The sequence below is a fragment of the Elgaria multicarinata genome, chromosome 2, assembly GCF_023053635.1.
Source record: "Elgaria multicarinata webbii isolate HBS135686 ecotype San Diego chromosome 2, rElgMul1.1.pri, whole genome shotgun sequence".
NCBI lineage: Eukaryota > Metazoa > Chordata > Lepidosauria > Squamata > Anguidae > Elgaria > Elgaria multicarinata.
The window spans coordinates 123637391-123661718 of NC_086172.1; the positions used below are offsets into that span (position 1 = coordinate 123637391).

Sequence of the window (24328 nt, forward strand, 5' to 3'; positions counted from 1 at the left end):
GACAGATGGTTGTCCAGCTGCCTCTTGAATGCCTCTAGTGTGGGAGAGCCCACAACCTCCCTAGGTAACTGATTCCATTGTCATACTGCTCTAACAGTCAAGAAGTTTTTCCTGATGTCCAGCTGGAATCTGGCTTCCTTTAACATGAGCCCGTTATTCCGTGTCCTGCACTCTGGGAGGATCGAGAAGAGATCCTGGCCCTCCTCTGTGTGACAACCTTTTAACTATTTGAGGAGTGCTATCATGTCTCCCCTCAATCTTCTCTTCTCCAGGCTAAACATGCCCAGTTCTTTCAGTCTCTCTTCATAGGGCTTTGTTTCCAGACCCCTGATCATCCTGGTTGCCCTCCTCTGAACACGCTTCACACAGCACATAGTTAAACTATGGCATTCACTACCACATGATGTAATGATGGCCACCAATTTTAATGGGTTTAAAAGAGGGTTGGATAAATTCCTGGAAGAGAAGGGTATCAATAGCTACTAGTCCTGATGGCTATATGCTACCTCCAGTATCAGAGGCAGTAAGCCTACATACACCAGTTGCTGGGGAACATGGGCAAAGGGTGCTGTTGCACCTGTATCCTGCTTGTGGGTTCCTGGTCGACAGCTGGTTGCCCACTGTGTGTTCACAGTGCTGGACTAGATGGAGCCTTGGTCTGATCTAGTATGTCTCTTCTTATGTTCTTAACTCCATGCAAAGGACTACTGAGGCAAGAGGATACTCCATAGGGGCTAGGTTTTTGCCCCTTAACAACAGGTTTCCCATTCACAACTCTTCAAACCCATGTTTAGCTGGGAAGTATTCTCCAGCTTGGATTTTAATTAATTTTGTTGCATCCTTTGGAACAAATGTTCCCAAGCTCCTGAAACTTGTTCCCGGCAAACCTCACCAGTGTCTCTGTTAAATAATGCCTTACATTTATGCTGAATAAATTTTAGACATTGAAATTTTACTATGTACAGCAAATGACAACACTTATCATAATTATCCCACTATACTTTTTAAAAAGAGGTGAAGATTTCTTTCCCATACGACTTGATTTAGGATTGATGGGGCCAGACACCAAGCTCATTTCATATTCATGACATATTTATTCATAATCTTAATCAAAAACTTTATGTAGCAACAGCCTGTTGATTTATCTTGGATTTGAACCTTTGACATTAATATGAAAATGTCCTTATTTTGTTTATAATCCTGTTTACTTTTGTAATATATTTAATGTATCTATAGCCTGCCTTTCTGTATGACAGCAGGTCTCTAACACAGCTGACAATAAGTGAAAGTAAACAGATAAGAATATTATAATTTTTTTTAAAGGGAATAGAGACTGATTAAGGTTCTGGGAAGATGTTGATGTAAAGATCTACTCCCCTGGCCTTAGGTGTTAACGTTGCTGTTGTGGCTGTTCCAACTGCTGCTCTTTAAAGGTTCCATGGTGACAAGAGGGGAGAATACCCCTTCCCAAAGTATGACACCAAGCAGTCAGAGCCAGGCAACAACAGTTTTTTTGGTCTGGGGGCAATCACCTTGGCAGTGGAGTAGTCAGCAGCTCCTGACTCTTCCTTGTGACAAGGGCTGATTGATAAAGGCTCTGTGAGGAGGAGGAGGATGTAGAAATTCCATTCCCCCTGTTCTGATTCAGCATGATACTTCTTATGTTCTTAGATGTTGTTTCTGCTGTGGCTGTTCCATAAGTGTTGGTTTAAACTGCTACAGATCTAAAGGGCTTAGTGTATTATGATGACTGAAGGGTCATTTTTCCAGTACAAATCTATTTCTTATTTGAGATCATCTTCTGAGGCGCTGCTCCACATGCCTGCACCTTGAGAGGTCAGGCAGTTGGCAACAAGAGAAAGGGCATTTTCTGTGGTGGTGCCAGGGATGGATGGATCACTCTAAATTCGATTCATGTCACTTTCATATGTCTTCAAAATAAGCTCCATTCCATCGTCTTTCAACATTAACATGGAGATTTTTTGCAATCTGCTGGAAATTCTACTGCTAAAAAGCTACTAAACTGCTTGCATTTTTAAAAAATGGTCAAAGATCTGCTTTTTAAATAAAATAAATATTTTTTAACTAAGCGATAGCAGCTCCAGACAACTAGAAAGCCAAGCTGCTGCTGTGCACATTAAAACTGATGTTGCCAGCGCCCCTTGAGTGACAAGTCCCATGCCTCCTAGGAAACATGTATGACAAAAGGTGGTTGCTCCCATGTACCCATAGATCAGCCGGCAGCCATCTTTTTTCCGTATAATGTACCCATGGGGGTAGCCATGGATGGTACCCAAACAGAATGATTTTGGATTCCCTCTTCTGAGGTGATAGCAGTGTCTATGGCTTCGGGTGTGGGAATCTGCCCTCTCCTATGGTCCCTGGTACACTCTTCCAGGGTTCATAGGATTGCTCTGAAATTTAATTTTTCATTAAGAGGATATTGTGAAAGATAGAGCCAAGTAAAGACCCATTTTCATTAATTAGTTCCATATTTATATATAATTAAAATCTGACTGAATGGTTTGGGAGTAGATTCACAGAACTGAGAAGTGTTTTAAGGTACAGGGGCTCAAAATGGTCAAGATGAGAAGACTTTTTAAAGATGTACTTTTCAGGCTTCTCTTTACATCTGGCTATTTAATAGGCAAATAATAAAATGGTAAGCTTTTTTTTTTTTTTTACATTGTCCTGAAGTAATCCAAGCATCAGGTTTTTCTTACCAATTTTACAGATGTATTGGTACTAAAACAAATTTATATTTGCAAAAAAGTCATTATTTTATGTATAATATATTATGTGCTTGGTGACAATTTACAAAACACAAATATAAGAAAAACATATGATCTGATAAGTTTATTCAGAAGTAAGTCTCATGAGCTCAAGCCAATAAGGTGGGTGAACAAAGGAAAAGGAGCATGTATCATACTGATAGTTCTTTGAGAAAGAAAAATAGCATGAATTAAGTATCTTTTGTGACATAGGGTTACATCCAGAGTTAGTTACATTTGAGTAGCCCCACTGAAATTAATAGAAGTTAAGTTAGTCATAACTAACTTAAATCCCATTGATTCCAGTCAACTACTTTTAATCTGACGAAGTCTGACACATAGATCCCAATTTTTTAAAAAAAATAATAGACATATTTTTACATGAGCCTTCTTTGAAAGACAACAAAATTGGGGTCAGCGGTGGGAAAAAGAAGCCCCATCTCCCTTCACTCACAAAGACTAGAAGCAACACTCAGCTTTTACAAGTTCTGTTGTTGTTTAAATGGATACTGTTGTTTTTTACTGTTGTTTTTATATTTTTGATGGTTTTAAATTTTGTATACTTTTTTAATGTTCATTGTTTTTAACTTTTGTAAACCGTCCAGAGAGCTTCGGCTATGGGGCGGTATATAAATAAAATAAATTAAATAAATAAATAAATAAATTAAGCTTGCCAGCCAACTGAACTGCACTAAGAGCCAAAAACAAAACAAAAGCGACTACCACCATCCAAATACATCAGCTAGCAACAAGAACATTCCTGCAGCTCAGTTAGGTCTCCATAGTTTGAAATACTTCTGTGCATGCATTTGTGCACAAAACACCAACCTTTCATTAATGTCTAATCATGGAAAAATACAGCAGGAGCAGGGAGAAAAGAACAAGACCAGTCTTTTTCTTTTAAGTGGGCAAGACTGCATGCCATTTTTAAATTTATGCTTTCCCCCCTTTCCATTAGAGACAGATTTCTTGTAACGTGTGGCTTCTGATAGAAGCATTTTACCCACTGAGGTTTATTTTCCTTTTCCTGTACTTTTCTTCCACATGTGTGTTGGAGCCATCTTGCTCCCCTACAATCCGTAAACAGCACAATTTACCCATCACTAGCTGAGGCCAGCACAGACTTTTATTTAATTAGTCCACAGACTGTGCACACTGACCTGGGAGTAAGCCCTGCTGAACAATAGGGTTTACTTTTGAGTAAACTTGCATAGGACTATAAGCCTACTCTGTTTCAAAAGGCAAACAAGGATATAAATGCTAAATTACAATTTTAATTGAGAAAGGAATCCCAACTGTATTGGGGGGGGGGGGTTGGAATCAAAAGTTAATGAATATTACAGAATGGCAGGAGAACTAGAACCTCATTTTTCAGGGCTCAGCCTTTCCACAATCAAGCTCAACTTTCTTTCTCTCTCTCCCCACCATTAGCTCTTCTCAGCTTGGTTCCTCTCTCTCCACATCTATGTTTTGCTCTCAAGGCACAGCAAGAAAGGTTCTGCTGTCAGTTGCTGCTCCTAGAGAACCAGCTGACTTTCCATCTCCTTTATCAATCAGTCTTGACTACAACAGTCCTTTTGCCTCATCATGCAGGGTCCCTGAGTGAATTGCTGTCTGAATTACGAAAAGATTACAGTATTGCTAGATTAATTGTGAGGAAGAATGTAGGCAATATACTATTTTAGGCTACTTTGGATATGAATATTTGGATACTGAGCTATTTTATAATTCAGTAAGATTTTTTGACACATCAGCTCAATTTATTTTCATGTTTAGATTCCAGATTCCATCATATCTCGTGGTGTTCAGGTGCTTCCACGAGACACAGCCTCACTTAGCACTACTCCTTCGGAATCTCCTCGTGCCCAGGCCACCTCTCGCCTCTCCACTGCTTCCTGCCCAACACCAAAAGTAAGTACTCTGCATAGCCAACACTCAGAGATGGGATGTATAATCTGTCTGACAGCTAAATGCCTTCTGCTGCTCAAGGTGAGCTTGCATGCAAGGTTATACTGTTAAGAGTGATAAATGAGTGAAAGACAGCATAGTTCACTTGTACATGTATTGCTTACCCAAGCAATATTGTGATACAAGAAAGAGAGTATGAAAGATCTTGTTCTAAATTGCTGCTTTTCTATTGAATCATTACTGTTAGGCCTGCTAGTCTATACAAACGTTTCTCATATCTGAAAGTGCTCCTTTTCCCCCTGTATTGCAATACCAGCAAATATACTTTTAAACACTGGCAGTGCTTTATTTACCAAGGAAAGTACAGATAGCCCTGCCTCTCAGTAATAGAACTAGACTAATAATATGATATCTGTAAAGGCATCTATGCCTCTTTGAGCTGTGGCATTTCTCCAGCTTATTATTCTCAACTTTATTAACATATTTAAAATACTTTCAAGCCAAACAATTTTGCCTAACTTGGATACTTGCTGCCTCCTCTTTGCAAACTCTAAATTATATAGAAAGTTTTAATGCCAACCTTTGAGACCACTAGTCAGTATTTTAGATAGTATTTCACACTTTTTTCACACATGCAGGTGATCCAATATGTTTGGTATAATATTCAGCGTACAGTACATTTGTAGTAAAGTTGGGTAAACAGCAAAACCACTAAAAGTATCATGTTTTCTTTAGAATTTGAATTCTTCATCTTTGGTCAATTGTGTTTTTATATCACAAAGCTTTATTTCTGACATATTGAATATTACCGTGTTTAATAGAGGAAATGGTAAACAAGTGTTCCATCTTATCTAATTGATCATGGTTTTCATAGATTATTCTACCTCTTAAAACAATTGCAAGTGTCTAATGGTTTATTTTTCTGTCTATTTTGTTCATTTTCTGTCAGCAAATTATATTAACCTACACTCATTGAGCTATCTTCATTTAAATGTTTTGACATTTATTATGGATTACTGAGGTATTGGCTGAACAGCATAAAATAGGCTTCAAGTGAAAGCTTGTTTAAACCTTTAAAATTGTATTGTACTTGAATTTGTTTCTATGATTAGGGGGCTTTGATTCCAAAATAAATTGAGACTTTCTTCAAGATACCATTATTGAAAGAAAGCCTTGAAGTTTATTAAACAAATGAATAAGTTAAGTGAAAACTTTAAGTTCAGTCATTGAGGTCTGTGCCTTAATTTCTCTGTGTAGAAAAAAAGCATCTTAGTAGAAAAGGTGCAGTTTTTAGAAACTGAGTTTAAGCAGAATTTTAATGTTTCACATTTATTTGTCAGTTGCCGTTATTCAGGCGAAATCAAACCAAAGAGACGCATGAAACTTTACGTTGACAAGTGGTTACTTTCAAAGGAGGATACCATAAGGAAAGTTCATGCAGCTAAAGTAAAATGGGGTTTGAATGCTTTGCAGGCTAGTATATATGATCTGAAAAAGAGAGAAATATCTATGCTAAGGTATTGTCTTCAGAGAATTAAAGTTTTTTTAAAAAAAAAAAAAGCTAAAAGAGAAGATAGAATGGTTGAAATTCCATGCAGTCAAGAACCACGATTCCCTTGTATGAATATTATCTCACATTACGTGACCAGAAATATTTCAAAACGGACTGCTGGAGGAGATTTGTAAAATTAACTCTCTCTGTGATGAAGACTAGCCTTTTCCGGCAGGCCTACCCAGATCAATGTAAAATCAATCTTTTTTAAGATGTGTTGATTCTTTTTTAATGTTGTTCCCCGCCTCGATCCAAAGGGAGAGGCGGGTAAGAATTATTATTATTATTATTATTATTATTATTATTATTATTATTATTGTTGTTGTTATTATTTAGAGCAATTGCTCTCAAACCTTTTTAAACCCCATAACTGGTTTCAGTAATTTAATTAAACAGATAAACAGCCCCTTTCCCCCAATCCATATGCGCCAATACCCTCGTATATGAAACACTCTTAATCAGCTCCATCTAGCCTAGTATTGTCTATTCCAGCTGGTAGCAGCTCTTCATGGTCTGAGGAACAGGAATTTCCCCTCCATTGCTACCTGAGATTTCTTTTTTTAATTGGAGATCCTGGGGATTCAACCTTGGTCTTTCTGTATGTAAAGAATATAATACCACTGAATTAAGAAGGCCCCCACAATCTTTGATACTACACGGTCCCTGTTTTCCTTTTCCTCCATTTCCCCTTCTGATTCAAAAAGTAACTGCCCTTAAATTATCACATACCAGCCTGTTCCCAAAGCTCGCAAATCTGTATACATTCACTTATGTATCTAGTGATCTGATCATACATACTGTGCCAGCCCTGAAATCCTAACCATATGTAAAAGTAAAAGTCAAATAGCAGTATTAGGTTGTACAGCTGGGAGAATTAATAAGTGATCGATGCACCATGGTGACTTCTATCCCATCATGGCTGGGAAAGGGAAGAGGAGATATGCCGACTGCATTTAGCCTAAGATCCATGGTTCAAGGCCCATGGTGGAAAAAGTAGAGGAAATTCAGATTTGGCTGAATAAACCATTTTTCCCTGTCCCTTCTGGTAGGTACTTGAATATCCTGCCACATATACCTGTATTTGTTCTTTCTATATTATTCATTAGGGAAATGAATACTTTCTAAAACACTATAATTCTAGAGCAGTGTGTTTTGTCTGTTGCAATGTCCTGTCTTCTCTAGTATAGCTAATAAAAGGTGTTTCAGTGGAGGACTGAAAAATCCCAGTGGTGATGCTTACAGACTTAATTTAAAAACAAAACAAAACACAACAACAACGTTGTTGCTGAAAGCTAGAGTCTTCTGACAAATTTGGAACATGTTTTTGATCTTTTCAAAAGCCCTAATGGTTTATAGTTATTACTGTTAAACTCTGAATCCCCTGCTATTTCTATAGCTTGGCTTGCTTACTCACTGACTAGTACTTGAATACTGACAGATGAACAAATACCAAACTAATGGAAAACTTAAGTTTTATGGTAATAGGATGTAACTCTGAGAAATAATGCACTTGAGAATTCCATTAAGTACTACTGGGATGCTAGAACCTGCCTTCCTTCTATCTCATGCTGAACTTGCACTGGATAGCTTTGGGTTTATTTTAGGTGCTATCTTGTTTAAATAGTGTTTTGATTATATGTCAAATGGGAAATTATTACATCTGGAAGGTCTGAATTTTTCTTTTTCACTTTTATTGCTCTTTTCAGAGAAAATCTGTATATTAAAATTTAATACTTTTTCTATCATGAATGCTGGTGGAGTAACATCATGATTTCTTTTCTCAAATCTGTCCTGATCTGGGTCACTCAAGGGTCCGGATGTGCAGTTCTTTGCAATATGAATAACAGTGTGAAATGAATAAATAAAGACCTGCTTTTGTGGTCTATCTGGGGCATAAATATATGTGATTTTATCAACACCACATATTATAGGTCAGCTGTTTTATATTGTATAGAAGACTCAATTATAATAGCCACTCTTTTAATAAAGCCTAACATTTAATAAATATAGAAGTTTAACAAAATCCTCATCCTTTCTAGCTATTCAGCATCCATGCTATAAAAGGGTGGAATTTATGCTCTTTTTAAAAAGGCAAGCCTATTTTAAGGACATTTTTCTTGCTCATTTTAATTCGTTGATTTAGTTTTGTATTTTTAGCTTGCAGAAGGAATTAGTTCATTAGTAGTTTAAGGGCCAGTTCATTCATGCAAACTAGTTGCAATCCCTGCTGATTGTCCCTAGGTGCAGAATCACATAGGAAAATGTTGGTGTGAACTGGGCTGTAAATGCATACAGCCAGCAGTTGAAGGCAGCAGTTTTCACTATCACAACAGCTCTTTTTCCATCAACCATTATCAGACAAATCACTGCTTATTATTGCTGGCTATATCTGCACATATCTCAGTTCACACTGGTGTATATCTCTTCAATTCCATACTTTATTGGGAAGGATATGTAGAGGAAAGAAAAGCAGACGACTTGTATGTATAATTTGGCCCTTAAATAATTCTGATTCATCTTTCTAAAAATATTATCAGCCGCCTTTAAGAGTAGAACCCTGTTATTAAGTTGAACTGATTGAAATTGCATTTGCATGCCATTTGAAATACATTTCTTGATAAACGTAATTTAAATGAAATCTAAAGTAAAATTGTATATAGCAATGGTTGCTGGAAACGGGAAAGGTTTTCTAGGAAGCCCTCTTAATAAATGCCTTAAAGGACTAAGAATTTCTAATAAAGCTTCTGGTTTTCCATTCTGCTACACCAGTTTTAAGCCAATATAACTATACTTCAGTGAGACAGAAAAAAGAGAAGAGAGAATAATGCTCATTATGACTAAGCCTCTTTCTTTACTGTTAAATATTTGCACTATAGCTTAGTTATCTAGCCAAAGGCTATATCTAATTCTCATTTCAGAGAGCATGATGGGGAATTTAATTTGCAGAAGATTAAATTTCTCATTTTGTTGCTGCCCTAACTTTAGGTATAAAATGAGAAGCAGAGTTTGAGTATGATAATCAGTAACTAGGTCAAAGATTTCAGACATTTTAGAAAGTGCATTCTTGTTAGTCGCATTCTCTTGTCATCTTCTCCCTTTACACTAGACAATGTGACTTCCGTGCAGTACTGAACAAGTTAATGAGAATCAATCTGCTAAAAGAGGTTTCTGTATCTTGTTAACTAAGGGCACAATCCTATGAATGTTTAGATAGAAAAAAGTCCTGCAACTCCCATCATCCCCTAATTAGCATGTGCCCTCAATTGGCTTGGCCAAGCCAATTTGCCTTTCTGATGATATCACAGTACTGTTGTAACCTTTAAGGTATTTGTTTGACAAATGTAATATATACAATATCCCAAAGATATAGGATATTAATATTGAAAAGAAAAATACAGCAGTTGGCAGAAGACTGTTGAAAAATTAGGTATTAAAATGTATTAAGGGATAATAGACTCTACCATAAAAAGTACAGTCAGCTGGGAAAGAAGAATGCCCTTTGCCATAAGGAAGGAAGGAAGGAATTATAGAAGAAGAATTAAAACAAGAAATGATGCTTGGAGTGGGAATAAGAAAGATTGGACATAGGATAAAGAGTACAGATAAAAAAAATAGCTTGAGGGCTCAGTCAGATACTTTGGAATGGCCCTATTAATCCATGCTATTTGATACACTGTAGTGAAGTTGATATTATCAATGTAATTTTTTTCAGAACTAAATTATATAAACTCCTTAACAGGACTCAGTTATATTCTATTTTTGCAGACATGCTGGACATTTAATAGTTTAAGACAGGTGTGCACAAACCTTTTGGGGGCAGGATCCACCTTGAGTGTTGGATGACTTCTCAGGGGGCACACATCAAAAAGGGCATGTCCAGAAAAAAGAGGGATATATTTATAAATTGTAAATTAATTCAACTGTGATTGATTTCAACCTTAAAGTTATTACTTATTTGATGTTTATTATTATTTCCCCTTTATTCTTTATTTTACAATTCACCTGTTCATTTGCAAGACTTTGGGCCTGTTCAGCCAACACTTCAGGCTCTATGGTTAGCGAAACTGTGGTTCTCTGGGGTTAGCACTAACCACAAGCCTTGTTGTCACACACATTTTAAGCCACAGTTAGAGCCGCTAACCCTGCTGCAGACAATCCGACTGGGGTTAGAAAGTGACCAGGTTTAGCAAAACGTATCTCACAAGACAACCCTGCTGCTTAAGCAAAAGTCTTAGCCAGCAGGGTTTAAGGTGTCTTCTGAACAGGCTCTTACATTTAGTTTCTTGTTTACTTCACTGTAAAATAGCACCAACAATTTCCCCACTTACTTTGGTCATGTTTACTCTCTTGTGAAGAATAGCAACAACAGTGTCAACACCCAGGGGGTCATGGGTTATCGTATTATTGGAATGCAGTGCTTTTTTCTGCAGGATGGGCTATCGTGTTGTGTGAACGCAGCACATTTTCCACAGGGTTGCTTGTTAACCATGCAGTGTGGCTTATTACCTCCCCTGAGCAACCCAACAACAAACCATGAGTTAAAAATAAATAAATAAATAAACCACACTGTGGAAAATATGATGTGTTCGTATAATACAATAACCCACCCTGCATTCAGACAGCAAGTTAACCCACCCTGCGGAAAATGCACTGTGTTCAAACAACACAATAACCCATGATGGTTTAGCACGTTGGGTGAACTCAGCCACTGTGGTCTCCAGTGCACAAAGCATTGGCACTCTGAGAATGGTGTCTAAAGCAACTGCTCTTTCCAGCAGTGGTACTAGGGGGTCAATTGGCAGTGGAGGAGGGGGCACAAAATTGTACACTTTCTCAGATTGGCATGAAACATCATGGGGAGTATCAGTGGCAACAGCAGGATAAATTGGCAAAAAATACTATGATAAAAGCAAGAAAAAGTAAACATTTGAAGAGGACACGGTAGGCCTCACAAAACACCTTGGGAGGCCTCATTCAGCCTGTGAACCTGTGGGTTGTGCTTCCCTGATTTATGACAATAACCAACACTTACACTGAGCTAAAAGACATATTGGTAGCCGGTCCAGGCAAGCAAAAGTTGGATTAGTGTAATCTCACTTAACAAGACAACCAGCAGAATACTCCACAGACTGAAATCCCCAGATCATCTTCAAGTTAGTTAGTATGGTGGCATAACTCAACCGTTACAACTAACATATCTCAGTTTTTCATAGTACCATATGTGGACTAATGCATAGTGATCATTTTCAGATTTGAGTTGTGGGTTAGTGCATATGTGTGCATGTATAGTTAAATATTTGAGCAAATATTTGAGCACAGAGTGACTCATATGACAGACGATATACACGCAATACATACAGTCATTAAAAAGATCAGGATAGCTTTTAACAATCATACTGACTTTATACTGTTAGTTTTACCCTACCCAGTGCCTGTTTACCCTACCCTGTGCCTGTTTGCATTCTCTTCCCCTCCTTATTGTTTTATTATGATTTTATTAGAATGTAAGCCTATGCGGCAGGGTCTTGCTATTTACTGTTTTACTTTGTACAGCACCATGTACATTGATGGCGCTATATAAATAAATAAATAATAATAATAATAATAATAATACAAAAGTAATACACGTGTTACAAATATTATTTGACATGTCATGTCTATATTCCTGACTTGTTAGAGCAATACGACAATAGAACCAATGACCTAGGGAGGTCGTGGGCTCTCCCACACTAGAGGCCTTCAAGAAGCAGCTGGACAACCATCTGTCAGGTATGCTTTAGGGTGGATTCCTGCATTGAGCAGGAGGTTGGACTCGATGGTCTTATAGACCCTTTCCAACTCTACTATTCTGATATGATTCTATGATTCTATGTTAGCCACATACATACTGTAGTCCAACTTCTCACAACAATTGACCACTTCGTAAATACATAATGTCTATTTTCAAATATTGAAGCATGTGATATGGTACATGTGTGTACATGCCATATATCTCTGGGCAGCTACAAAATATATCATTCCTAGATAAATATGAGATGACTGTATAGTAGACTTTTAAAAACAGAGATGAGGAACCTCTGTCCCACCAGGCTTCCCAAAGCAGCCTATGGCAGTCATCCTAGCCAGACCAACATCCCTGCCTCTTCCGCCAGCACAATCTTCATCCCCATTGTGGTGCACTGGACAGAGAATTTTAAACCTCCCCATCTAACATGCTGTGATAGAGATAAAAGTTGCCCTAAGAGTGCTTTAACTACTTTGTGTTTTCTTTGGTAGAGGGGAGGATGTAATTTAACCATATTTTCAAAGTATGATAATGCTTGTAGATTAGCAAATATTTGGGATTGGATCAATAAAGCGAGCATTTAAATGTAGGAGCAAATCGCCATATATCCAATTATAGGACACGTACTATGCTATCAGAGGAAAGTAGATATGGATAGATTGCTAATGATTCCATGTCTTAAGACTTATGGCAGAGGTTTGGAGAACATACAGATTCTAGCTGGCACCTGGAATATCACTTTGTACATATTTGGCTTATAATGAAGAAATTAATGAAATAAACATTTTAGGTGATATATCTAAGTAGGAAGAAAATGTTTTGACAATGGTTAAAGATTTTTACAGTAAGGTTTACAGAAAAAGTTTGATATACATGATATAAAGTGGTACCCATTTTTTCAGATTTGTTATACAATTAATGCCCTTGTGAGGGAATATGTTCTATTAAGTTCTGTTTTGGAATGTATCACTTGCGATTAAAATCCTATAAAATTAAGAAGATTTATGATTTCGAGTACAATAGGATGCTAGAGATGTGGTTCTCCAGGTACAGATTATTTGGCATTGCAATAAATCAAATTTTACTTGAAACTGGTTGTGTTTTACATTGCGAAGATAATGGGATATAAACATTTAATGGACCCTCTTGGGATACTGCTTAATTATTTAAAAGATTGTATGGAAAAGACAGATGTGATCATTAATGTTTTGACAGCAGCAAAAATCTCAGTAGCTTCACTTTGGAAGAAGGGCATTGTCCGTCCCTTGTCTGATTGGTTCTTTAGGATCTGGGATGTTGCAACAATGTTCAAATTAACTTATTATGTAAGGGTATAGAAGAATAAATGTTTGATTAAGCAATGAAGTGTCTCATTTTTTGGAATGATGCATTTAGTGATAATGTCCATCTATTTTTGTTGCTTTCTTTTATTTAAATCAGGAGTGCTGAACCTTTTACAGCCTGAGTGCCAAATTCAATTTTGGAGAAGTTCTTGGTTGCCATATTCGAGTGGTGGGTGGAGCCAAAGGCAAAAGTGGGAGGTATACCTCCCCAAATACCTGCATATTTTAGCTTAAAGCCCTCCGTTATCAACCTGCCTGGTCATCTGAGGGCATGCTCCTGTGGTTCCACATGGACCTATGGTCTGACTGGAGTCCACCAGGAGAAGAGCCTTCAGTGTGGTAGCCCCCTCCTATGGAATTCCCTGCCTTTGGAGATCAGGCAGGTGCCAACCTTGTATTCCTTCTGGCATCCCCTGAAAACGTTGTTCCAGGAAGCTTTCTCTGAATGACCAGCCGTGGTTTTATTTGCACTTTGTTCCTTTTAAAAATGCATTTTAATATGTTTTTATTATTTTATTCTATTTGTTAACCAGTCCAAAATTCCTGGATGAGGAGCGGTATATAAATATTGTAAATAAATAAATAAACAAATTGCCAGTAACCAAGTCTGAGGAGAGCAACATCAACATTTTAGAATGGGGAAAAACTGCAGAGAAGCCAGGAAACCACCAAACAATTGGTTGTTGAGGAAAAGGAGGTGGGGCCAGGGGAAGGGGAAGGGAGCATGGACCAGATTTGGCCCCCATGCCTATGATTCTTCACTCCTGATTTAAATCTTTGTGGAAGTATGTGTGTATTGACCCCAACTGACTTCCTATGGGTAAACAGCCCTTCAGTGGGAAAAAGGACCCTGTTCCTCCAGTAAACTGGAAGGACTTCATTTGTAAGCCAGTGAACGAGGATATACCTGATTTTAGTGTTTTAAGAAGTTGAGATTCCCAGACTGCCAGTGAGATTCCGGGCACCATAACTCCATTCAGAAAGACCTCCAGGGTCTAACAGAGCCATTCTGCTAAGTCCAGTGCCATAACAGAGCAGAACATTGAGAAAGCCATATTCACATGACAAAACCCTTTAAAGAAAAAACAAAAGGAAAAGGCATCAAATGTACGTTCTTGCCCCCAATTCAGTTGATCCCACTTTCTTCCAAAAGCTGTATCTGGAGTTAATTCATAATTTATGGAGCAATTTATCGAGTGATAGCCTCAGCTCCACAAATGCACTACTGGCTACCATCAAACCTGAGTATCCAAGTTCAAAGCTGAGTCCAGAAGTACACCCAAACTGCGAGCCTGGGTCTTCAGGGGGTTGTAATCCCATCCAGCACAGATTGAGTCCCTATTTCCTGGTCTGCCTTTCAACTGACTAGGAGCACCTCTGCGTCTGGATGAAGCTTCAGTTTGTTCACCCTTGTCCAGTCCATTGCTGACATCAAACACCAATTTAGAACTAGAACAACTTCCTTGGATTTAGATGGAGGAGAGATAGAATTGGGTGTTATTAGTATTTTGGTGGCAATGAAGCCCCAAACTCTGGACAGTCTCAGCAGTTTCATGTATAAAGTAAACAGCAATGGGGGATAAGATGAAACTCTGAGGTCAATAACCTCAGTGTTGAATAGGAATCTCCCAGCACCACCTTCTGAATTCATCCCTCCAAGAATGACAGGAGCCACTGTAAACAGTGCGTCCCAAAACCATCACAGAGAGACACGCCAGAACAATACCATGGTCAATAGTAGAGGTCCAACAGGGACATATTCCCCCTGTCCAATTCCCAGAGTAGACTGTCCACCGAGGCAACCAAAGTAGTGTCCATAACTAGGCCTGAAGCCAGATTGAAATGAATCTAGATAATCCACCTCATCCAGAAATCCCTGGTGTTGAGTAGTCTCCACATGCTCCAGCAACTTACTCAAGAATGAAATATTAAAAACTAGCTGGAAATTATCCAATACAGTGCAGTTCAGGGAGGGGTTTTATAAACAAAGATCTCTGTTAAGAGGAGTTCACCACTCTACCTTTACCCAGCCAGTCCCCCCTCCTCCAGCTGCTTTTATTATTATTATTTATTTATTATTATTTATTTATATAGCACCATCAATGTACATGGTGCTACTGGTGGTTCCACACAGATCCATCCTCCGATTGGAATCCACCAGGGGAATTTATAATGGTTTATAAACCCAGAAGGGCAATACTCCAGCATACAAAGGGGTAGGCCTCACTTCTTCATGGATCCTGTCCATATCCTCCAGCTCTACTAATTGAAAAGTAACCATTATTATTTTATTTATTTATTTATTTATTACATTTTTATACTGCCCAATAGCTGAAGCTCTCTGGGCAGTTCACAAAAATTAATAATTTTTTAAAAAATTATAACTGGACAAGCAGGGCCAAAATTACAATCAGACCTGTATTAGCTAGGGTATCCAAGTTGGCATGGATATGATCAATTTTATCTGCAAAGTGTTGCGCATACTGGTGACAACAGGCTATCAAATGGTCCACTTCTTGCAAGCCTGGGTGTAATAGGCTTTTGGCCACCTGAAAAGCTCTTCTTGGCAACCATGTGCAGATGCATTGGTGGCAGACACATTGTCACCCTCACTGCCACGGACTTGACTTTAAAATGAGCCCATGTTCAATCTAGCCCATGTTCAATCAGACACATTCCAAGTTTTCCACCAGTATCTCTAAGGAGCAACTGAATCAACTCCCCCACCCCTGGCCATTTGTCTGTCAACCAGGGCTTCAACAGAATTACCTGTTGAGGTGACAGGAAAATCCTCAAGAGTCATCAAAAAAGCCTCCTGATTCATCAGTCTCCTGATGAATTAAGACCATGTTAATCTCGCCCACCCCTGCAGAGTTTCCAAGTCCCAGCAAGCCTAAACACCACCAGGTAGTGATCAGTCCATAACAACAGAACTATAGAAAGTTCTTCCACCCCCAGATCACCGCCATCCCTTCCTACACAGAAAACCAGTTCCAAAGTATGCCCTGCAAATGAGTTGGATCGGATACTAATTGGAACAGACCCATGGAGGCCTTAAAGTCCTGAGCCATTTCTGACTAGGTGGCCAAAGTCTCCCAGCACAAGTCAAGGATGATATCCTTCTGGTTAAAAGGAACTTTATTATTACCCATGAGTTCATTTAGTATATCTACAAATTTGATCAGAAAGTTCTGTTGAGCTCTGAAGTGGCAGTTCAGTCCCTCAAACTATTTAAAATTCTGCTTTCTCAAAGGTTACAGTTACAGTTATAGTCATTTTGCTGATTTTACACTTGCACTGATGTATTCCACATCCTTTCTTGTATCCATAAGATACAATCATTCTTTTTATACATTATTATTATTTTAGTTTATGAAAGCTAAATGAGGATGGGGCATGCAGGGAGATGTTGTGCAGCAAGGTCTGAAGGGCAGTTCTATTCCTATTTGCTTGAAAAGAATTCTCCATGTGATCAGGGACCTGCTTTATATGTGGCTAACATAGACAAATTATATCAAATATTTGTGCATATGTATTATGTCTAAAACTGCTACGAATTACAATTGTATGATTGATAAAAAAATATCCTGGTGTTTCTAATGACTTCATGAACTGTGTTCATTTTAACTTGTGTCATATTTATTTATTTATTTATTTATTTATTTATTTAGAATATTTATATACCGCTCCCCATTGAAAAATTTCGGAGCGGTGTACAAGGTAAAATGAAAATAAAAACAGAATAAAACAGTTAAAACAAAAATTTAAAAAGAAGCAAAAACAGAAATCCAAGGCTGCATGTTAAAGAAAGGCTTCTTGGAATAAAGATGTTTTCAGGAGGCGCCGAAAGGAGTACGAGGTTGGAGCCTGCCTGACCTCCAGAGGCAGGGAATTCCACAGGAGGGGCGCCACCACACTGAAGGCTCTTCCCCTGGTGGATTCCAATCGGAGGATGGATCTGTGTGGAATTTGTAATTTTGCATTGCTGCTGTTTTTATCTGGTTGAGCTTTTATATTGTATTTTATATTATGGTTTTATACTGTTGTATACTGTTGTTTTATACTTTGAATGGTTTTAATTTTTGTGAACCGCCCAGAGAGCTCCGGCTATTGGGCGGTATAGAAATGTAATAAATAATAATAATAATAAAATAATAATAACCACCAGTAGCAGGCCCTCGGATGACCTCAGTGACCGGGTAGGTTGATAAGGGAGAAGGCGCTCTCTCAGGTATCCTGGTCCCAAGTTGTTTAGGGCTTTGTACACAAGTACAAGAACCTTAAACCTGGCCCGGTAGTGAATAGGCAGCCAGTGCAGTTCCCTCAGCAGAGGAGTTACATGCTGGAAAGGGGCAGCTCCAGACAAGAGCCGAGCTGTAGCATTCTGCACTAGCTCCAGCTTCCAGAGCTGCTTCAAGGGCAGCCCCACATAGAGCGTATTGCAGTAATCCAAACTTGAGGTTACCAATGCCTGTACCACTGTGGTCAAGCTATCCCTGTCCAGGAGAGGCCATAGTTGGCGAACCATCCAAAGATGGTAAAAGGCACTCCGAGCCGTGGCAGCTACTTGAGCCTCCAACGACAGAAATGGGTCTAAGAGTACCCCCAAACTATGAACCTGTTCTTTCAGAGGCAGTGCAACCCCATCCAGAACAGGCAATGAGCCTGTCTCCCGGACTCAGGAACCACTCACCCACAGGGCTTCCGTCTTGCCAGGATTCAGTCTCAGTTTATTGGCCCTCATCCAGTCCATTACTGAGTCTAGGCACTGGTCCAGGACTTGCATAGCCTCACCTGATTCAGTTGTCACAGGGAGATAGAGCTGCGTGTCATCAGCGTATTGATGGCATTTAGCTCCAAATCCCCTAATGACCGCTCCCAACGGCTTCATATAGATGTTAAATAACATTGGGGACAAGATGGTTCCCTGCGGCATTCCATAGCTCAATTGCCAAGAGGCCGAGGACTGGTCACCCAATGCTACTCTCTGAAAACACTACCACTGTAAAACAGTGCCTCCGATGCCCATCCCACGGAGTTGATCCAGGAGGATACCATGGTCGATGGTATCAAAAGCCACCGAGAGATCGAGCAGGATTAACAGGGTTGCATTCCCCCTGTCCCTCTCTCGATAAAGGTCATCCATCAGGGCGACCAAGGCTGATTCAGTCCCGTAACCAGATCGGAACCCAGACTGGAATGGATCTAGATAATCAGTATCCTCCAAGAGTGCCTGTATAGGAGTCACTGTGTGTTACACAATGCTCAAATATTCAGCACATGCAATACCATATGCCTCCGTATTTGAAAATGTTTTCTATATATTAGTCCACATATGGTATTAATTTATATGTAAAATTACATAATTCTTATGACTGCCATTGTTTGAAATTCAAGGCGTGTTTTGGCTGGCAGAAGAGTATAGACTCATTGATTTAGAAGAGATCTCATAGAGGACTGTTGGTTGAGGTAAGGTGTGAATGTGGAAGAGAGGCTTCTCCACTCTCATTTCCTATGAGAAGAACACATTGTTGTAGTTGTTTGTTTGTTTAGTGTTTAAAATAATGTAAGCACTTTACCCAGAATTGTAAAAAGATAAGATCTCCGGAGCTCCACATAAGCCAAAGCTCCGCAGACCTTCAGTTTGGGATGGTGCCTCCATTTGGATCACGTAGGCAGATTCAATTTGTCGCTTCTTCAGGAAGAGGAGCCACCTTGCCGTCCCAGTTCAGCTCTGTCTAGTGAGCTACATGGTCAAGTTCAGCTGGTACTCTTAAGGGCCCTGCTTTTAGACCTTGTTTTCTCTTTTATTTAAATTTTAGTGTTCTTTTTTTGAGCAGCCATTTGTTCCTCCCCACCCCTTCGTAGCAAGGGTCTAGCTCTACATAATGTTCACAGGGGTGGACTTGCAAGCAGGTAGCTTCCATCTAGCTTTGATGCCACTTTTTCTGGGCCTTCCACCACAGCTCTGGAATAAGTGTTGGCTGTGCCAGCCAGGAGAATGGCTGCTTGCACGCGGCTTCTCTCCCTTCTCTATAGTGTTGAGTCACACCATTGACCCTTACCACTATGACGGGAAAGAAACACAGAGACTGAGTAGCAGATTGGGGCACAAGTTTGGTGCCAAAGGGGGGAAAGGATGCTCTTCAGTGCCAGGACTCAGAGGTTAGTTTTGCCGGCCCACATCCCAGGCCATGGAACAGGCCTTGGCTCAGTTTGCATGCTGGGCCCAAAACCTAGTTAGCCTGCAGGTTTCCCAGGCCATGCCAATCTTGGAATGGGTGGGGGGGGCATGCCTCCAAGGAGGAATCTTCCTTGGCTTCTGTATATTGAAGAAGAAGAAGAAGAAGAAGAAGAAGAAGAAGAAGAAGAAGAAGAAGAAGAAGAAGAAGAAGAAGAAGAAGAAGGTCTTCCCACAGACACAAGTGGAACTGTAGATCTGAAGGTAGATCCTTCTCCTCCCCCTCTTCTCAATCTTCTGGCTTCCTTTCTGCATCCATCTCATTGGGTTCAGCTAGCCCTACCCTTCCTCCTCCTGTTGTGCCCTGTCAATAAGGCAAGGCAGAGGAACAGGCATAAGAAGGCAACAAGCCCCTTTTAGGGCATGGGGGCAAAGAACAGTAGTAAAAGGCCTGAACTTCCTTCTGTGGGAAATGGGTCTGATTCGGAACTCCATTGCAAAGGAACGGAGCTCTTGGGGAGGAGCTCAAGTCCTCTAATTCAAAGAGCCGACTCTCAAAGAAACTCCAGAGCCAATGTGTAGATGGGATAAGATCGCCTTCCTGCAGGCCCCTCCAAGGCCTATGATGGTTCCCTCACCCCAATCTTTCAAGGAGACCTGGAAAGCCACAAAGACTAGAGAAGGGTGTCTACCTGAAAGTTCCAGTTCAGCAAGTGTTCATCACAAATGTCAGCCTGTTTGGGGGCCTCAACTTGGGAACGAAGTCATGCAGAGGACTTTGTCTGGCAAAGATAAGCTTTCTAGTATCAATTAGCTAGAACTTCAGACCATTTTCCATGGTCTTCTGGTGTTCTGTTCCTCTCTGGTGGGCAGACATGTCCTGGTCAGGATGGATAATACTATAGCCAAGGTTTAAGTGAACAAACAGGGAGGGATGAAGTCCTTGTCACTGAACAGGCTGACCTGGGTTCTGATGGTGTGGACAGAGATCTCCCTCAAGTCCATCTTGCAGAACATCTAGCAGAATTGTCCAATCTGAAAGCAGATTGGTTCAGTCAGTCATCTCTCACAGAATCCGAGTAGGCTCTCAACCCTCAAGGTTTTCTGGTCCTCATCAAAACGCTTAGGTAACCATTGTTGGATCTCTTTGCCACACCAAGCAACACACAAGTGCCTGTCTTCTTCTCAAGGTTCCCATGCCATGCAGCAGCAGACACAGATGCTGTGGAGGAACTGTGCTCCAAGGGGCTACTGTTTCAAGGTGCTGGTTTTAACCTATAAAGCCTTACACGGCTTGGGACCACAATACTTGACGGAACGCCTCTCCCGACATGAACTTGCCCATACACTATGCTCAACATCTAAGGTCCTCCTCCGAGTGTTTATTCTGAGGGAAGCTCGGAGGATGGCAACAAGGGAGAGGGCCTTCTCAGTGGTGCCCCCCCAATTATGGAATGATCTCCCTGACGAGGCTCGTCTGGCACCAACATTGTTATCTTTTCAGCACCAGGGTTAAGACTTGTCTCTCAGGCAGTTCACAACGTATGCTGAATTTTTAATTGACCCCAGAATAGTTGTTTTAAATCGATATTGTTTTTAAATAGATATTGGTTTTTATGCTTTTGATGGTTTTAAATTTTTGTATATCCGTTTTTAATGTTCATTGTTTTTAACTTTTGTAAACCACCCAGAGAGCTTCGGCTATGGGGCCATATATACATGTAATTAAATAAATAAATACTGTGCACTTTTCCTCCAATAGCATTCCTACCAAAAGGGATCTGCAAAATTTGGAGAACATCAGTAGAAGTGATTCTGGTGGGCCTATATTGGCCTCAGCGTCTGTGGTTTCCATGCCTGATCAACATGTTGATCCAGGATCCTTGCTGCTTGCCCAGCAGGAAAGATTTGCTCCTCCAGGGTCTTGTGTTGCACCCGCATCTGTACCTCTTCCAACAAACAGCCTAGAGGATGAAAGGCAGTAGTTGTTAAGCTTGGGGTATCTATTCTTAATACCCTTCTGTCATCCAGAAGTTCTCCTAACAAGGTCCATAGTACCACTTGGAATGCTTTTTTGGTTTGCTGCTGGAAGAATGACAGGGCTCCAGCTCCTGGAGGTGTACAGGAAGTGTTAGGTTTTCTCTACATGGGGCTGGATAAGAATTTGAATACTAGTAAAATTAAGAGACACTTAGCAACATGCTAGGATGTAAAGAAAGACCACCCATTTTATCTCATCCTCACCTCAAAAGGTTCTTAAATTGAGTGGCTCTCTTTATTTCCTCTGTTGTGCATAGTTTTCCTGCCTGGAACCTGAATTGGTTTTTTTATAGCTCTGATTGGTAGACCATTTTAATATATCCCCTAGCTGCTTGCTCCTTTAAGTTGCTCCCTCTTAAAATGGCCTTTTAGTTGCCTATAACATCTGCAAGGTGAGTTTCAACTCAGCTGATCCACAGTTGTGTATATTTCACGATGTTAAGGTGGTACTTTGTACTGAGCCTTCATTCATTCCTAAGGTTAATTCTGCTTTCCATAAGTGCCAGGAGATTTCTCTTCCATCATTCTGTCCTAACCCTGTTCATCTGTAGGAACGGAGTTGGCATAAATTAAACATGAGAAGGGTTTAGATAATCTATCTAGATAGAACCGCCACTCACAGAGTTTCCAGCTCTTTGTTTATTTCCTTTGACTCTTAAGACCTTGGGAGCCAAGTTGTCGAGAAGTCTTCCATTTCTCAATGGTTGAAAGAATGTATAGTGCTGGCCTATCAAACTCTTGAGACAGATCTGCCTGGGGGGATCACTGTGCATTAACTGAAGGCAGCAGCATAAGCGCCTACTGCCTTTAAGATACATTTTCCCATCTTAGATATATGTAAGGCAGTCACATAGGCATCTTTACGCAGGGTGCTAAGCTTTACAAAATTGACACTGCTTCCTCTATGGGTGCTGCATTTGGGCACAAGTTTTTACAGAAGACGCCAAAGCATTAAATACTAGTCCTTTAAAGTGCTGTGTTGTCATACCACTTTATTATGTCCCAGTGTGAAGGAATGCCCTCTGTGGAGCTCTAAAGAAAACAGAATTTCCTTACTGTGAATTTCTGTTCTGAGAGCTCCACGGAGGACATTTTGCCCACCCTGCCGGGGCCCCACTTATTATTCTGTTAAGGAGGAAGAGTTAGAGGCAATTACGGCTTCTTCCACTGCCACACATGTGGGGAGGTAAAGGATTCCTGGGATGGTTCCCTTCACTGTCCAGCATGTTCTACCATTTTTGTTTTACCTGTTACAAGTTGATAATGTTCTTGTTTGTACACCATTGGCGTAGGCTTGTTTCCCCCCCATTAGTTACAGGGTTGAGGGTTTTTTCTGGTCTGGGAGGGTAAGGTAGCTCCACCCCCTGAAGAAGCAACAAATTGTTGGTGTCTTACATCTCCTTCTTTCTGTTTCCACCTCTCCTTTCTGTCTCCACCTCCCATATGTTCTAATTTGTGCCCTGGGGATTAAGGCCCATTTGTTAATGCGAGATTGAGTTCTCCTCTCAGCCACCCTGACACACTCATCAGCATGTCAAAGAGCATTGTAGCAGCCCTCGGGGAAAACTCCATCCCCAATCAGTCACTGGGCTTTGCTCTTTGATGGGCAGCTAATCCACACACCTGGGAGGCAGAAAGAAATGAAATTAAATGGCCTCCCTCTTTCCCTGTGCATTGCTGCTGCTTCTTGGACCACTGCTGCTTGAAATGTGTTTTGGGAGGTGAGGACAGGTGGAGAGGGCTTTTGAGTATGGGGAGAGCTGACAAGGATAAGAGGGCATTTTTCAAACACTCAATTTTGAATTGGGGAAAATATTCAGGCTCTCTTTAAAATTGGAAAAAAAATATTCAGGCTCTCCCATTGTTTTGGGTTAAAATAATGAGAGCTTCCTATCTCTGTTCAGAGGTCATCCAGCTACTTCTCTTCTCTCATGAATCAAAATCACCCAATATTGATCCAACCAAACATTTGTTCAACTGCTCATAAAAATCTCAAGTGAAGTTTCTGCAGTACATCTAGGGAATTCTTGCCTCACCACCCTTACAGTGAGAACATTTTTTTTCATACAATCTAAATTGGTTGCAACTTGAACCCATTCTTTTCATCTTGCCTACAATAGACATGGACAACTGTTGATCACAAGCCACCTTAAAGCAATTGAAGACCCCTTTTACAGTACCTCTCCAAGCTAAACAAACCTATCTCCTTCAGTTTGCGCTAGACTATTATATTTATTATTTATTTCTTACAATACATCAGGGTCTTGGCTGCATATTAAACAGCAAACCTGTTTAAAGCTCTGAAAGTACTGTATTTTCTGGCGTATAAGACTACTTTTTAACCCAGGAAAATCTTCTCAAAAGTTGGGGGTCGTCTTATACGCCCAGTATAAGATGACTTTTTAACCCAGGAAGATCTTCTCAAAAGTTGGGGGTCGTCTTATACGCCCAGTCGTCTTATACGCCGGAAAATACGGTACTTTTTACATCTCCCTGCTCACTTGTTGTTCTGTGCTGACCTTGAACAAGCAGAATTTAGATCAAATTTATAGATGTCTGAAAGAACATTGTTTGCCTCTGTGTAATACAAATTTTCATTATTATTGTTTCCCTACTTATTCTGATACTTTGTTGCTTGCCTAAGATTATATTTTCCACTAATCACCAGTTTTGAAGATTTGAGATCTATCTAAACATTATGGCTTAGATTCTAAGTTTTCATGAGCAGAATTCCACTCACAGGATGTT

The 24328-nt window shown here is 40.0% G+C and overlaps 1 protein-coding gene across 14 annotated transcripts in view; it reads left to right on the forward strand.

The window, feature by feature from the left end:
* Positions 1 to 24328, forward strand: part of GPHN (gephyrin) — a 310420-nt gene that overhangs the window by 201458 nt on the left and 84634 nt on the right. For all 14 annotated transcript variants that reach the window (XM_063117550.1, XM_063117551.1, XM_063117554.1 and 11 more), the window contains one exon: positions 4548 to 4682. In XM_063117550.1, coding sequence (XP_062973620.1) covers positions 4548 to 4682 — 135 coding nt within the window. The remainder of the gene's footprint in view (positions 1 to 4547; positions 4683 to 24328) is intronic.